The 17,378-nt window shown below is 34.6% G+C and overlaps 1 protein-coding gene across 4 annotated transcripts in view; it reads left to right on the top strand.

The window, feature by feature from the left end:
* The window catches only part of LOC145963389 (rap1 GTPase-activating protein 1), a 95,559-nt gene that overhangs the window by 60,964 nt on the left and 17,217 nt on the right, over nucleotides 1-17,378 (top strand). Inside the window, exon 1 of one of the 4 annotated variants that reach the window (XM_083085288.1) lies at nucleotides 1,622-2,701. The exons of the other annotated variants lie outside the window; for them this stretch is intronic. Within the exon in view, the coding sequence (XP_082941414.1) occupies nucleotides 2,558-2,701 (144 nt within the window). The 5' untranslated portion in view covers nucleotides 1,622-2,557. Of the gene's footprint in view, nucleotides 1-1,621; nucleotides 2,702-17,378 lie in introns of those variants that run through there. 4 annotated transcript variants of the gene reach the window in all.

The following is a 17,378-nucleotide window of genomic DNA, read 5'->3' as shown; positions in this document are numbered from 1 at the left end:
AGAAATGAGAAGCCTCGTCGACAATGAAGTAAGTCGACCACGAAAGGACATCCGGCTCTCTCTCCCTCTCTTTTTCTTTCTCTCTTTTCGTGTCTTTCCCTCTGGTTCTCCCTACATTGCCACAAACTCGGCGTCCGTTTCCTCTTGGTTTCACCTTCCGCACCACCTGTCCTCACCATGCGAATGCCAAGGGTTCACCTTGCTCTTGAAAGATTCCCGTGTACGCGAATGAATTTCAACTACGTCAGCTAATGCGTTAACAAAAACCATTTCCTATAAAATTTTTTTTTTTTACAAATAGAATTCAATCTAGAAGTCTGATCGCACATGATGATTGTCAGTGTTGATGTAGAGATTTTAGACAAGAAATAATTTAATTTTGTATGTAATCATCTTCTGTCAAGTGTAAAGTATTTGTCGGAGCCAAAAGAGATTGTTTGTATTTATTTTCTTTTTTAATATAAAATTATTACGTGAGATTGAAATGTTTCGTGAAGAATAGACATTTTACGTTTGACACTTAATGGGATAAATTCAAAGCAAAAATATAGATGGAAGAAAAGAATCGACATCGCAAAAGGGAGCACACATTTTTCCACGTACAAAAACCCCATAAAACCCATAAAATCTTCCAAATCACGTAAACGAGCGAAGTGAAAAAGGATTCCGCATTCGGATAAGGGTTTCTCTTTTCAAAATCTTCAATGTGGCGCCAGTCGCCGGATTCGTCTAGACTTGTCCGAAAAAAAAAATAAAGAAAAAAGGAGAAAATTACCGTAAAATATCGAGACGTACGACCCGGCCTGACCTGACCTAATTGATTGGAAATAGCGCGGTTAGAGAGAAGTTTATGATACGGTTTACGAAGAATCGAGTTTACGTGCTCGATGGGGCGACCATGGCAACGATTGCTTCGACGGTGGGAGTAGTTTTAAGAACGGTTGGACAACAGACCGATGTGCCGAGGGGTGAAGGGAACTGTCAGTGAGGTGGACTGTCGGTCGTGACGAGGGGTATAGCAGGGTACGATGCAATGACGGATGTAGAGAGGAAGGCACTGTCTTTATTGTCGTTTTTTGCTTGAAATTTATTTATTTATTTAATTTATTAATTTATTTATATTTATTAATTTATTAACTTATTTATATTTATTAATGAAATATTTATTAGAAATAAACGAGAAAAAATCCTTTTAATATACAATAAAAGAATAAAAAAGATACATCAGCCTATGACAAAAAATTTACAATTAAATAACATGATTAACAAAACAAGTAACCCTCTTGAATTTATTTAAAACGATTTGCAAATATAAAGATCACTTTCTATAAATATTTTGGATGAATGAAAGTATAACTGGAAATAAACAAAAATACTTTAACAGATTGACTCTCCCTCTCGAAAGATTTCGACCGAAAGACACCTGCCGCGACCTGTTTTGGTACGAAAACGTGGCATAAACTCGATGTAATAATCGAATTTGACTTCATCCTTGATATTGCCCTCGACGGGCAAAAGCAGGAGGCGTTCGCCTCGGTTTTCTTCGTCCGTTACTGTCGGGACGGTGAACGCGCTCACCGCGACGCTCGGCCAGACGCGCCAGGCGCTCAGTCGCGTCTTTGCACTCCCGGCGCAGGGTCACGTGGGCCGCTCGAGCGCCGCCCCGTCTCGCGCCTACCTTCAGAGTAAATCCCGCCGCGCTGCCGCGCGCAGTTGCTCTCGCGCGTCGCGTCGCGCAGGATCTCCTTGCGCCTTCGTCTCCGTCTCCCTCGTCGCGATCTCAGTCGAAAGCGATCCGGCTCGCTTTCTACTCTGACCTCGCTCGGCGACACTCGAAGGGATTCGCGCGCGGAGAATAGAGCGAAAACTTTTGTCGGACTCGCGCGAAGTTAGCGGCGAAGTTTACGTCCGGGCGCAGGATGACAGCCACCGCGATCGGCGACGACGATCGTCCGAATTCAGGCTCCGGACTCCGCGATTCTACGCCGTTTTCGGGACCGCCATCGCTCTGTACATCGTACGGCGGGTAGTATTCGAGGTTCCGAAAGAGAGGAACTTTGTATTCCTTCGATCTCCCGAGAATGTAATCGGCGGACGAGATCTTCCGGACGTCAACAGGTGCACGCACGGATTGTTGAGGCTTCAAGAGCAAAGTCGAGAACGAAATATCATTGGTTTAGAAGTAGCCAGCGAGGATAAAGTTGGACCCGAATTTTCTGAGAATATTTATCCATACGACAACGTGCCTCGTGAAACGCCTAGACAAGACAGACTTGACGAAACTGCACCTATCCCACCTACCTATCCACCTACACGCCGCGGGATAGAAAGTAAATTCTATCCACTCGGCAAGGTCCGAGTTCTCAACCCGGCGATCGCCGATCTCGTCGACAATCGAAGGTAGAGTGGATCGAAAGCGAGGAACGTCAAAGTGGAGCGCGCGTCATCGCCGGACAAAGTGAAATTAGCGGCGAGCGTGTATCTCGTGAAGTTGATCGCGATCTAAGAAGGTGGTTTCTTTAAACCGGGGCGATCTCTATCCGGTGATCCGGTGATTATGATGGGGGTATTGAGATGGAGGCACGATCTAAGATCGGAGGCCGCAACGCAGCAACAGGAACAGCAGCAACAGCAACAGAGATCGGAACGATCGGTCGGACACAACAATCACACGCACACTTTCCCGAAACTCTTGTCGCAGGTGAGTCCCTTCCTCCTTTCGCGCTCTTCATCATTAGAAATACAATGCAGGTGGTTCTTTCAGATCATAAAAATCAGACGAATATCTTTAAAGTTCCTTAGAAAATTATAAAATATCTTTTCAAAAAATTTTAAAATTTCTAATTTCGTACAAATCTGTCAATTTTTAAGTTTGCCGATTTTTTTACATTTTTAATGAGATTAATAAGATTTCGATGGGTATTATAAATAGACAGTTTAGTGTAACTACAAAATATACTAAATAAGGAGACAACATATACAGAAAGTCCCATGTGGGAAGTTACTAAGGTTAATCAGGTATTATTTTTAAACGCATATAAATTACAAAGAAAATAAAATATCTTCTAATAGAGAACATTTAAAGGTTTTATTTATATAAAGATAACGACAATATTATCCGAGATATTTTCATTTAATAAGCATTTACAAAAAATGTCGACAATCTTAATGATATATTTTTTCGAACCAAATCTCTTTCGAAAACTGTAATAAACTTTATATAACATTTTTTTATGTACTAGAATTTATCACGAAAGAGATACTTGATACTTGTTTCAATTCTGACAGTGTGCAAGATATCGAAAATATCTTTGAAAATTTTTTACAATTTCCGAAGGGGAAACTTGGTTCGAAAATATATTTAATCATTCAGACTGTCAATATTACATTTTTTTTATAAATGTTATTAAATGATAAAGATATTTCTGATTGTCTCTATCCATATATAAACTATTATATATGTCTTCTATTAAAAGATTTTATTTTCTCTGCTCTCTATATGCGTTTAAAAATAATTACATTAAAGCTGATTAATTTCAACAACTTCCTGTGGGACATCCAGTAAAATACAAGAGAAAAAAGTATAGAGCATGATACTGTAACACGCAATATGAAATTCACTTGGAATATTTGTAAGGAAAATGTCTATTTTTTAATACAAATAAGCAAATAATTGCTTTTGCGTGAATGAAAAATTATCGGAGCATCCTTGACTTTTTTTAAGCGCGTAAAAACTTTAAAATTAATAAAGAGTTTGTTAAGTAGCGGAAAAGACGAGAAGAAAGACGCGGTAAATCGTGAAATGAGAGCGTTAACTGTAACGTCAGCCTGTGGTGGTTTGATCATTTTCTTAGTATAGGCCCGTTATATGCGTACGGAGCCGCCGTATATACGTCTTAAAAAAATTCCATTTTCCCACGACTAATAGCCGTTTCTGCACGTGCGGATTTCTGCACCGTGTAAGAGAAAAAAAGGAGCATACGCGGATCTGTCTTTTTCTAACAGTGCTATCCGTTGCTCGGCATTTTAATTCTGTCACCATTTCTGGATCACAGTTATTTGTCATCAATTATTAGACTCGAGTTATATAATTAAAACACATATATTAAGGGTGGAAGAAATATGTATCTTTCTCATAAAGTAATCAAACGCTATAACAGAGTGTCTACTCTCTAGAAAAATATGAAGCTTGAAATTGTCAGGGATTTTTAATTGTTAGAAATTTTTTTTATACGTGGAAAAATTAAGGAATTCTTATAGAATTTTATTGAGCCTCAGAGAATTTTTGAAAAAATTCTTTCCTTGATAATTTGATTCTTATATTGTAATCATAAAGTCCAATTTAAATATATTATATGATTAAAAAATATAATTATAAATATATATCTATTTCTATTTAGATATTTAGCAGAATATAGAATAGAGAGTTCATATTTTTTTATTGTAATTTTTAGTGATACAAAATTAAAAATATGCAAATGAAAAATGTTCATCATATGAAATTTCAATTCGTTTTTAAAATATTTCAAATCTCTGTAGCACTTAAAACTTAAGTAGCTTATATTTTTTTCGCATGAGAAAGCAATAGAAGACACACAATAAAAAAATTCAGAAATTGTTGAATTGCATCTATAAAAAGTTCTAAAATATTCCGTTTACCTGGAATTTTGGACAAAAAAACTTTACCTGGAAGGTCAGGGGAATTTTTTTATTACAAAGTTTGAGTAGACACTCTGTATAATTGAAAGTTTCGACAAGAAGGAAGAAAAATTCGATGAAAAACGTCGATTAAATTGAACTGACGTTTGTCGAGAGAGAAGAGACGGTCCATAGTTATTTCGATCGTTTCGTCTGTCTTTTAAAACCGCGGTTACGGACTCTCGCCGATCATTGCGCACGCACCGCAATCGTAATTACATTCGAAGGGACGCGCTCGATCAGCGAGTTAAAAGGCGAGCTCGTTTAACGACCGGCCAGCACGTGCTCGACGACAGGCATTTTAATTCCCCGCAGAAGACACGGCATCCAGAGCTCCGATTGCCGAGAATTACACTTGTCGCTCGACTTAAACGCGCGCGGTCAATTATGCGTCGTTCCCTCTTTTTTTACGCGCTCGACTCCACCGTGAAATTTGCAGTCGGCTATCACGACTCGCAGATGTTGAATTAAACGAGAATTATCGCTGATGACCTACGGTGTTTTAATTGAGAAATCGAAGAATTTTTAATCAGAAATATATAGAGACGTATTAAAAATAATAACGATGAAGAGCCAGATAGATGTCGAGATAATATTGCAAAAGTCGTCTTCGCGAATGCACGCGTTCATGATTATCATTATTAATTCGTTCGCTCGACGTGTGTCATGGCTAATGCGATTGTCAAAGCGTTTCACTTGGAGTGGCTCTTGGACCGGAGAAACTTATTTACGGCATCCTTGAAAGCGTCGTCGGAGATTCAGATGTGTACTTGAACACGTCTTGAAAACTTTCATTTATCAGCGACACGTGCTTACATCCAATCAACGAAGCGTTTGAGATTTCGAGTACCTTTCAAGGTAAAGAAATCGTGATTCATGGCATCTTAGACAAATCGTCAAGGCAAGGATTTAAATATATCCTGACTCATCCCGACGCTTTTTATTTTCTCGATAACGTAGATTTACGTTATAAAATTCACCCAGTCATCGAAACGATCGTCGAGACGGAGGGATCATTATTCGTTGCATCTTTAAAAGGGTTCGTCGCGAAAGCTCTCTCGTCCTGTTTCCACCCCCGACATTGCATAATTCATACTTACGAACGGCAAGAGAGCGATTCGAATCTGGAATAAAGGCGAACGTCGCTTCGGTAAGAATCGGATCCAAGTCACGAGCCACGAGGAAAAAACGTTTTCTCGTAACCGTGAAAGACGAGCTCGTTTTAAAAGACGCTCCGCAAAAGGGGCCGCACAGCTGTTCGCGTGTCCCTCGGCTTTCTCTCTCTCTCTCTCTCTCTCTCCCCCCTCGTTTTGACATATAAGGTTCTCGAAGCCAAGCAAGCTCGCGATGTACGAACTCGTACGGATGCGCACCCGAAGGGAGATTTTGGTCGGTTGTCGTCAACGATACAGCGATGAAAAATATCCATATACAGTGTGCTCCTTCGAAATACCGGCGTCGGCAAAATTTTTTCGCGCACAAATTTGCGAGATTTTTAAGGGTTATTTGCAACTTTAAATGTATCTGAATTTCAATTTATTAAAAAAATACATAAAAAAATTTATAAAATTTAAAGAAAATAAATAGTAAGTGATATGATTTGGTTCGATATGATTTTTAAGGCATAAAAAAAATTTACTTGGCGGTAATATTTGTCGATCACGAGGAAATAAAATTAGATTTGATCGGGTGAAAAACGGGGCGCGAACGTTACGAGGCACCACCCTATATAAACAACCAGGTGCACTGTTCACTTCACAGCTGTCGGGCCGTCTGGCTTCCGGCTAACGAAAAATCGATCTATTTTACCTGGAATTCGATCTCCGACACTCACTTCTTCTTTAATATTTAACTAAAATATTAGTGTTTATAACCAAAATATTATATTTAACTAAAATATTAGTGTTTTAAGCAAAATATTAGTGTTTATAAAATGCATTTACTACCTGTATTAAAATCTATAAGCATTTGTTACAGCTATTTTTTGAAACTCAGTTTTCTGTTATCAGCTCAGCCATAAAAAATAGATAGATTTGTGCGAGAATAATTCGATAGATTTCTTCCAGATATATGTATCGATTTTTTGGAAGATTATATATTTAATTGGTTACCGACTTCGTATTTTTGACCTTAACCCCGTTTTCGCGTGCGTTAAATTGGAGGCGTTAAATGTGATAAAGCATCTATTCTAGAGCCAGATAGGCTTGATTAGGTTAAACTACCCGCGGAGATTCTCGCAAACGATTAGACATTCTCGACAATACGTCGAGCGAGACGTTGTAATGATATGTAATAATCTTCCTCTGAAATGTGCAATTATTTTTTATTTTTTTACATTTTTAATATTCATCACAAGGATGCATGTAAAGTTATCACATATTTGATGCATCCATCCTTTAAAGAATTTTCTAAAAATGTTTGAGTCTTTCAATGACCTTAAATTATTAATAACTTTTTATTTTCAAAGTGTCAAAGACATAAAAATTGGGAAATAATTTCAATTCGTAAATCAACTTTTTTTTTTTTTTTTTTTTAACTATTCTCTTTAAACTTCAAGTTGGATGTCAGTTTGCAAAACAAGAGGAAATCTAGCTGCATGCATATTTCTGACCCGCTTCTTTATAGTCCTGGTCAACCAGTCGTAACGGTGACAGGATGAACCGGCGATAATTTACTGTATAGAGGTCTAGGAGACTCTTAATGCAACAACGCACGATAACGGCATTCATCAGAGATATTTCCTTCTATCGTACTTCCGAATTTTATCTCACGCAAGTAGGACCTAAATATACCTAAGCTGATCTGTGAAACAACTAGATTTTCACTTTTCTGAGAAAACTTGAAAAATATTTTTTCTTACATAGAATTTTAATAAATTAACGAAATTTTTCTTGTGTGGTTTTAATTTTATTTTAATTTATCACAGTGAAACAAAAAACTTTGATTTGATTTAAATTTTATATAATGTAAAATTAAATTCTTATAAAAAATTGTCATAATAATTTTAAATCACATTTGAACTGAACGATCAATTAATTTGGAAAAAAAGTAATTTTTGATATTTCGTTGGAAATACAATCGCAATTTTCACAATTTCGTTAGATCCTCTCTGCGCGATTTTCTCGTGAGATTTTTATAAAAGGGCGATTGTGTTAAACATATGAATGATTGAAGTCTCAGCGACTACATCTAGCAATTTCATTCCTGGCACACCTCGCGAGTCCGTGTACATACGGGACTGTACATGGGCGCGTCCAACAATGCACGCCTGCACTGAATTATTCATCTCCGCGATAGAGAGAGGGAGAGAGAGAGAGAGAGAGAGAAAGAGAGAGAGACAGCGTCTCTCTCTCCTCTCGTCTTCGTTTTAATCCCTCTCTTTCCCTCATTCACCGCCTCCTCTGCCTACTCGGTTTCCTTTTTCCTCGCAGATAGAGACGGGGATTCCTGTATTCCATGACTTCCCGTCCTCTTTCGTCTCTTTTTTTCCCCCTTTTCATCCGCGCATGCAGACCGCCAGTCGACGAAGAAGCAATGAATGAAAAAATCACGAGCGCCTTGACCCTTCGTAACCCGTCTCCTCATCGCCGAGAGAGAAGTATCACGAAATTATCGCGTTTTATTCGACAGATTTTATTTTCTGCGATGGGATATGAAACACTCCTCTCTGGAACAAAATCTCGTTTAAGTATCAGAAAAAATTAATGAAAAACTTCTATCTGTAATCTTAACTATTATTATCGCTGAACGGAAAATGTAAATTGTTTTCGAATATTCCAGTTTTAAATTCAATAGTGAAATCTGAAATCTGAATAATAATTTTAAAGATTTATTTATCTTTATGATATCGGTTGTATATTTAATTGTAATATTTTCATGAATTCGATAAATTATGAAAAGTCTTGCCAGAATGCTTCTTAGAAAAAAATAACTTCTCGGAAAAACATTTGGATTTTTTAGGGATATTTTTGTACCTGAAAAAATCAGAGAATTCTCATAAAATTTTATTGGGACTCGAAGAATTTTAAAAGCATTCTTTCTTTAATAATGTTGCTCTTATTCTGTAAATAATCGGCAATTCTCCGATAAGTCATGTTATAAATTATGTGCATTAAAATATATATATCTATCTCATATATTGAATGTCTTAATCAAATATTGAATATCAATACATGTTTATTATAATTTTTAGTGAAAAAAAATGAAATAGCAGTACATATTCATTATAATTTTGAATGATAAAAAAATGAAAACGTTACATAAGTGGAAAATGTTTATTTTACGAAAATTATTCATTAATTATTCATTTTTTTTTCAGTACACTTGCAAATTTAACACTTGAAACTTTAGTAACTTTGTATTTTTTTTTATACGAAAAATATTTAAAAACGCATACAATAGAAAATTTTATCTTAGAAAATTGCACCATAAAGAATCTTTAAAATATTCTCTTTACCTGGATTCTTCTGAACAAAAATATACCTGGAAGATCAGGAAATTTTTTTACAAGATTCAAGTAAACACTGCTCGGTTTAATAATACTTGATTTTGAAGCGAGAAATTAAAATTTTCTTTAAACAAGAAATTTCGAAATGTCTCGATGTACCACATCTCTCGACATCATCCCCTCTTTCGATGATGCGCGAGTCCGCATCGAGATGAGCGGTTAATGATTGTTGCGGCGCGTCAGCGGAGCGATATAATTGTTCTCCTCATCGCGGGCGCGTATTACATCATCGCTTACGTGATTTTAAACGCGAGGCATGATGCACGGTTATTTCGCGCCTCCGACGCACGCGTACGTGCTCTATCGCCAACACTAAACAGAGTACATTTGCCTCTGCGTGTCGTAACCGGTTCTCGGACTTTATCGTCTCTTTGACACGAGACGTAATCGTTCGGATGAGCCATAATAACGATAGAGGATTAGACGTCGGTTACATTTCAAGATCTACCAACTGCGTATCTGGCTTTAGAGATCACAATTTCCCTTACATGATATATAAGTGTGTTGACTAACTTGTGGGATAAATTTTGCGATTATCATATCGACGGTTTATGCCGAACAGCTATTAACCGAGAGAAAGATGCTTGTATATACATTTTCCTGGGTACGAAATCATTTTCGCAATCAATTCGGAATAAATATAATTTTATAAAAAATTCTGAATGTAATTTTATAATTAAATTAATAAAATTAAATAATAAAATTAAATTAATATAATTAAAATTATATAATTAAATTAGATAATATAATTACAAATAATATAATTAGATTATAAAATTAAATTTTGTAAATTTTACTTAATTAATAATTTAATAAGAATAATAATAATTTATAAGATAAGAAATTATTAAGAAGAAAAATAATTTATAAATTTTATTTAATTAATATAATTTTATAAAAAATTCTGAACATATAAATAATATCCAAATATGAAGTGTTTCTTGTAATTTATACCTACTTTACAATTAAATTTTCGCTATCTTTGAAATATGTCAAATAATATAAGAATAATATAAATGATAAAATACATCGCTTTATTATACAGATAACTTTTTATGTCAATATGTAAGATCTCTATTCATGAAGGGAATGAGTCACTCTAAATGAGAGATCGATTTTCCGCGGCCGCGTTAAGGATCGCCCGATATCGTTATCGGGGTTAATCACGAATGGCACTTTGTCACGAAAGGCATGTGGCACATAAGGTCATCCCCTGGACGTCTTACGTAACGCATGTGCGTGTGCACGTTTACACTATGAATGTACGATGACGAATATTTAGAACGGTGAATCGGTCGTTCGTGGTTAGTTAGTGAAAGGTAATAACGCATAATTGCAAAATTTCCCGTTTGTCACAGATTTAAAAAGATTTATTATCGTATTGTATCGGGAAAAGAATATGATTTGGAAATTTATTAAAAATTGAAATCTGTAGACTAAGCTGAATTTGAGTTATTCGAGAACAAAATGGAGAAAAACAAAATTAAAAAAAGAATTATGCAGTTAATAAAAATTAAAATTGATAGTAATAAAATTATAAATGTAATTAATTATAATAATTAAATAAATATATTGTGTAAATTATATAATTACTAATTATGTTCTACATTTTAAATATTTTTTCAATACAAAAAGTGACAGTAATAGAATTATGAAATGTAATCAATTATATATAAATATATAATTATATAAATTATATAATAATTAAATATATTGTGTAAATGATACAGTTATTAATTATACGATTAATATAATTATGTTCTACGGTTTAGGCACTTTTTCAACATAAACTTCTCAGTCTTGATAAGTCTAGCAAAGCTTTTGTGTATTCTAAACTGTTATTAATCTCATTATTCCATTTATGAGAAAATCGCTTTTTGTAATTATCGGCGAACGCGTCATACTTCCTACTTAAGGGCTTTCATTCAACCTTGTGTAACTAAGTAGGATGTAACTATTGCAACTAATCTGTCTGACGGAGGTGGGCTCATTAACGCCGAGCAGCGGTTCGTTAATATACCGGAGGCAAACACTGACAGAATGTATTCTGTGTAAACAATAGCTGTATCTGTGTATGTGGCGTGTATTAATTATAATTATATTAAAGTTATAGAGGAAGAAAATGAGTATTAAGGTATAATATATATATGTGATTGTACATTATTTATATCAAATTTCCTTCATAACTGATGGATAATTGAACATTACAATTGTTGAACTTGATCATTTTCTCTTTCTTCCTTTTTATACATCATTTTAGTGATAGAAGACCCTCGATACTTTGCATTATCTATGAAAATAAATATTAACCAACTCAAGAACTATCTTTGAAGCGCTATCGACCCCAAACAAGGCTGTCATAACAATTTATATTTCCCCAAATGTAATCGCGATGTCATAAACCAGAATTGATGTCATAAAAACGGGAACGTTTCGCAAACTATCCAGATATTTATCGATCAACTTGTACCATTATAAAAACGTAAAGTACGAGAAGAGGAAAGAATTTGGCTAGACGAAAACATCGTCGAAAATTCCCCTCTTCGCTCGGAGAGGAAGCTCATTACGGCTCGCGGATAAATTGCGTCATCGTGGCATTATACGCCCTTCCGATATTACTATTGCGATCGACACATGATTCACGGGGAGGCGAAATTGCTCGCGCTTATCGTAACTAGCCTTATCGTAACTAGCTCTGCTCCGATCGATTCTGGCGGCTCTCGCTTGTACAAGAAACATGCAAAGGTTCGCAGCCTCCGCCTCTAGAAAGTCTCCTTTCTCTCTCTTTCTCTCTCGACCCCTCTCCCCAGCCCTTGCGGCGGTAGTTTGCATTCGCCCCCTGAAATTCCGAGAGAGAAGATGTACCGTTAAGAGATGTACGGCCTCTCTATTTCTCCATTTTGAGGGTTGCATTCGCCCTTTTCCATCCTTGAAACGCTCGTTTACATCCACAAGCACTTTCGCGGTTTCTGAAGAGAAGAACGACATGGGAGGGTACACTCGCACGCGGAAGATTCCCACGTATTTCACGCTTCCGCGTCCTGATAGCTATGGTAGTGTCCGTGCCTGACGGACGTTGCAAAACGCACCGAATTACTCCTCGTTTCCCGAGAAAGCCGGCCAATCTTTTTGTTAAACAGTGCCGTTGCTCCTTGATCTCTCTTTCACGTTTGATCATTAAATATTAAAGTTTCGCAAGGATCGCAAATGCAACATCCAAGTCTTCAATGCGGCTCTTCTTCTTGCACCGACTCGAGAAAATGAATTTTCAAAGTTTTGAGAAAGTTTATTTTAAATTAATTTTGTCGAGCTCGCGGAAGAAAGGGAAGGGAATATTAATCTTGATTTGAGAAAATTAAATTTGCTTTTTAATTCTTTCCAAAAAATTGTATTGAATTAAAATTATTTTATATTAGATTATTAAATAATTAAAATTACACGTTAAGTTGTCGTTTGATCCATTAGAGATAATCAGTATCCAGTTTCAATTTTCTTGCCAAGTTTTTTTCCTGGAAACAATTAATTAACTATTAAGATTGATTGGGAAAGTTCAATGAGTGGAAGAAACCATGACTATTTAGGTTTTTACTGTCTCGGACAATGGAATAAATTGGCAAAGACTATAAAAAATGATTAATATGTAATACTTTAGCTTTATTTATATAACTTTATGCACACACAAAAAAGATATTTTAAATTATACTAATCACTATTGTTTAAAAAACGAAACCAGTGTGTGTAATAATAAAGTCTTTTTAATTCAAATTAATATATGAAAAATACATTTTTAAATTAAAAACTTTAAAGATAATACAAATGTTATTGAATTTTATATTAATTTTTAGTTTAATGAGAAAGATATAAAATCGTAACAGAATTAAATATTTTTATTTATATAGATTTATTCGCGTTTACTATTCAACATCTTGTAACAAAAAATTTATTTATTTATTACATCGATTTCTAATCTATTACGGATTTCTTATTTTATATAAAGTTTAACTTATAAATATATCTCAATGACGAATATCGAGAAAAAGATTCTTTTAATTTTTTAAAATTGAAAATTAATAATCGTATTTTTTTATAGTTAAAAATATTTTTAATAGAAAAGACCAATTTTTGCCATTTTTCCCGGAAGAAATAGCAGTTTTATGGCGTGGATTTTATCTAAAAAAATATGGAATTGTGCCAACTTTGATATCATCGCATCTTTGCGATTCCCAGAATCCTCTAATTGTAAGTTTTACCTATTCGTCTGTTCCTCCTCGTTGATTCAATCGAGGGCTTCCTACTCGATGACTCACACTTCGTACATATTACATATCTCCTGCCTCCGTAATTCAACTTTCACCATCTCTTTTTCTCCTACGTGTATAATAAAATCCTCTCTCTTTTTCTCCATCCTTGTCTGCTCATTGCCTCTTTATATTTCCGCTTCGTCCAGTCCTCTCAAGGCTCAATGCTTCCTTTGAAATTATAGCGTTGTGAGTACTATACTAGCTTTGAAATTTTTCTGTAATTTTGTAATCATTGAATTAAATAGATGTCGAATTGCACGGTTCAACTGGTTTATTTATACTTGGTTTATAATTTTTTTTTCCTTTTTTGACATTTTTTGTGATGATTATTTCATGCGAAAAGAGTTCTAATGTCAAAATTGTGAAAAAAATTGTTACTTTCAGTTCGTTATTTCTTCAAACATCAGAGATAGACGCTATATTCCTGTGGCTCCCTCATTCTTCCCCTTGTTTCATCCGGATCAAATAATTTCCACTCTCATGCGCCAACATTACCTACACAACACAGCCTACCAACTGACCATTGTTCGCAATCACATCGAGGTTGCCGATGGTATCGCTAGCTTAGCTGTAGAGATACAGACATACCTAAGCACTATCGAACGATGATGGACTCTCCCCTGATGGAAGCCGTTAACTAACGAGAACCGCGTCATGCTGTTTCGGAACTTTCCACCCTTGAAAAAGGCAAACTATTCCACGCGCGCGATCTTCCTCGTCTCTCTTTCTCGAACTTGGAACGTTGATTCTCTGACCGTAATTGAATCGTCGATCTCTTACGGCCAACATTTTCGATTTTCGATTTTTCCTATATAATTGTACAATTTATATATAATTTCCAGGAATTCTAACAAAAGTGTTAATTTAAAGGCGTTATGGAAATTACATACGCAAAAATATCGTATATAACATTTGTGATGTAATAGATGTTGCGAATAATGCGTACAAATTGGCCTTCAAAGTACAATAACGATCGGACAAAACGAAGCAATCAGTGATATTCGGAAGGGTATAATTATTATTCGAGTATACACACAGCTTTCCACATTCTCTACCGCGCTCATGGATATTTATAAACATGAGAGATATTATGTAAGTCGGATATGTGTTGTGTGCGCGATTGTATCCTCCTGTCGAGGACAGACGCTAATTAGCAATACGGTTCCCAAGTATCTGAATTGACTATAAGAGAATTGGTTTATTTTATTTTACTTTACATCTAATTTTTCATTTTTATTGTATGTAACTAGACAAATTGCAGCGATGTTTCTGAGACTGCAATAAAATAAAGATAGAAATATGATTTTAAAATATAATTTCTTTGTAATCTTATTCAACATAAATTAGCATTTGAAGAATCAAAAATTTATTGATTTATTTATTTATTATTTAATTATTTAATCATTCATTTCTTATTTAATTATTTAGTCATTTATTATTTAATCATTTAATCAATTATAATTTATTTAATGTATAATTTAATGTATAATTAAAATTTGTGATTTACATATATTATTTGCAAGCATAATTTATACATTGCTTGTCAAAAGATATTAAATATTATATAATAAAATTATATTTTGGATTTTGTGTTGTTTCTGATATTTATTAAATAATTTAACGAAATGTGATTTTTTAAATTTTTACTTAACGTAAAAATCAATACTAGAAAAATAAAAAATTTACATAATTATATATTAAAATTTGAGATTTATATACGATATTTATATACAATTTATATACGATTCGCATAGTATAAGTCGCTCGCTAAAAAAGCTCAAGTATTGAAAAATAAAATTATATTTTGCTTTTTCAATATTTATTAAATAATTATATTTATCAAATAACGACACAATAATGACATTTGTTGAGCAACGTGAACGTAAATTTTTTAAGAAGCTTGTATAAATCATGCACCGAGCGTGACTTTCGTTCAATTGACAGGGGTCCGAAAAGGTCTTCTCTCAAGACTCTTCCGCTCTCTCGCACGTGTGTGACTCAGCCACGTGAATCACTTTAGATAAGCCGATCGAATACAATCGGCCCTTGTGTTCTTACAAGATGCGAGTGCAACTTTCTCCAGAATCCGACGTGCGGCTTTCCTGCTAAATCAGGATCAATTAATTACAGACAGATAAGCCGTTCCAATTCGCGCAATCGTGTGCGATAATATCGCTGGGAAATCGATAGTCGGTCGAAAGATTCGCAAATTACGAGTCTGCTGTCTAACTCGTTTCTCTAATAATTTGAACAAAATTGATTTTCATTATTTAATTTTAATCCAATTTAATTTCAAATTAATTTGGACATTTAAATTCTCCCAACTTTGGAGTAAACTTGTTCAAGTTTCTAAGACCGTTTAATTGCATAATTAAGAGTCATAACATTGTTACACAGGCGCTGAAATTACCATAACGTACACTGTATTATGATATTCACGCGTTAATTCCTTATTTAATTAATTCCACACGTATTGTCTTAATTACTCAATTAATTTTGTTGGAAAAAAATGTGCCAGGGGCAAACGTACGCAACGAAAGGCGCGTAACGAGGGACATTATTACTATTTGTTATTCTCGTAACCGTACGTGCTACCGACTCTCACGTTAATAAACCGCCATAAATATCGAAGACGCGCGCGCGGTTTACCTCGGATTCTACGAGACGGAAATAGAGTGCGTGGTACATGTGCAAGCATCGTATTAGAGACATTACATCGGTCCAGTCATTCGGAATTTCCATATGTAATTAATATCTGAGTTATTATTGTATTCGGAAATTTTATGTAGATGAATGTTATATATATTTTATGTCATTTAATATCGAGCAGTATAATTTTCAAGAACTCGAGAAATTAATCGAAGACAGAAAGAGCGAATCGTATTGAAGACTCGTGGAATATCGATTATAAGTTTTATTAACGGATGTTGGACAATTATATATTTAACACACCTTCTTCGTTTTATTAAGCATGTTAATTGAAATTAGAATATTTTTCAAATATTTTTAGTTTACGTTCATTCAGAAAATGTAAATAATGTATATATGTTACATTATCATATTTTAATTTAATTTATTTTCAATTTAATATCCTCTTCAGTCGTGTAATTAAATCCGCCACTTGTCGTTGTTTAGTTTGTGGAGATTTCGTGTCTGCAATTTAATTTAATTTTTTTTTTTCTAAAAGTCACCTGTAAAATACGTCCGTTACACGGTTATATGGTGAACATGGCCACCACAAAAAGCGGGCAGCGGGTGTAAATAATACGAGCACACATGGCGTCGCAGCAGGTGGTACCGGTAATAATATATCGGCAGCTGTTATGTGTGCTGAATATTGCAACGTGTGCATGTGAGTGTTTTATCGGGGTCGCGATTGGCTCTCCTTATTTCGATGCTTTCAAGATCCAACATTGGAGCGTCGAATGTCTTAGAAGGTATTACGACTCTTCAGTAACTTGTTCGAGCAATTTTGATGTTGAAGATTTGTTGAAAAAAAAAAGTAATACATTCTCATATTTTTATAAAAGAAAAAAAAATGTTACAATGTGTAGGATGAATATAAAATAATTATTTAATTGAATAATAATTTTAAATATTTTTGATAAATAAAATTAGTCAAAACGATCTTTATCTATTTAACCGAAATTTAGCTTTAGAAGGTGTTGATGTGAATTCTTGTGCTGATTTGAAATAAATGTAAAAAATTTATTTATTCCGATTAACTCGAGTCCATATAAAATCACGATCAAACTTCGAAAATACTGTAAATATAACGAGTGAGTTTAGTAGTTGAGAAATGTTTTGCAATATGTATTTCCTTCTCCGGTCCTTTATCCGGACTCCTCCGTCGCACTGGGGTTTATATTTGG

The sequence above is a fragment of the Camponotus vicinus genome, unplaced genomic scaffold (genome assembly GCF_025532165.1).
Source record: "Camponotus vicinus isolate PSW18456_S1 unplaced genomic scaffold, iyCamVici1.0 SCAF_12, whole genome shotgun sequence".
In the NCBI taxonomy this organism is placed as follows: Eukaryota; Metazoa; Arthropoda; class Insecta; order Hymenoptera; family Formicidae; genus Camponotus; species Camponotus vicinus.
This window is presented reverse-complemented; position numbering and strand designations above follow the sequence as displayed.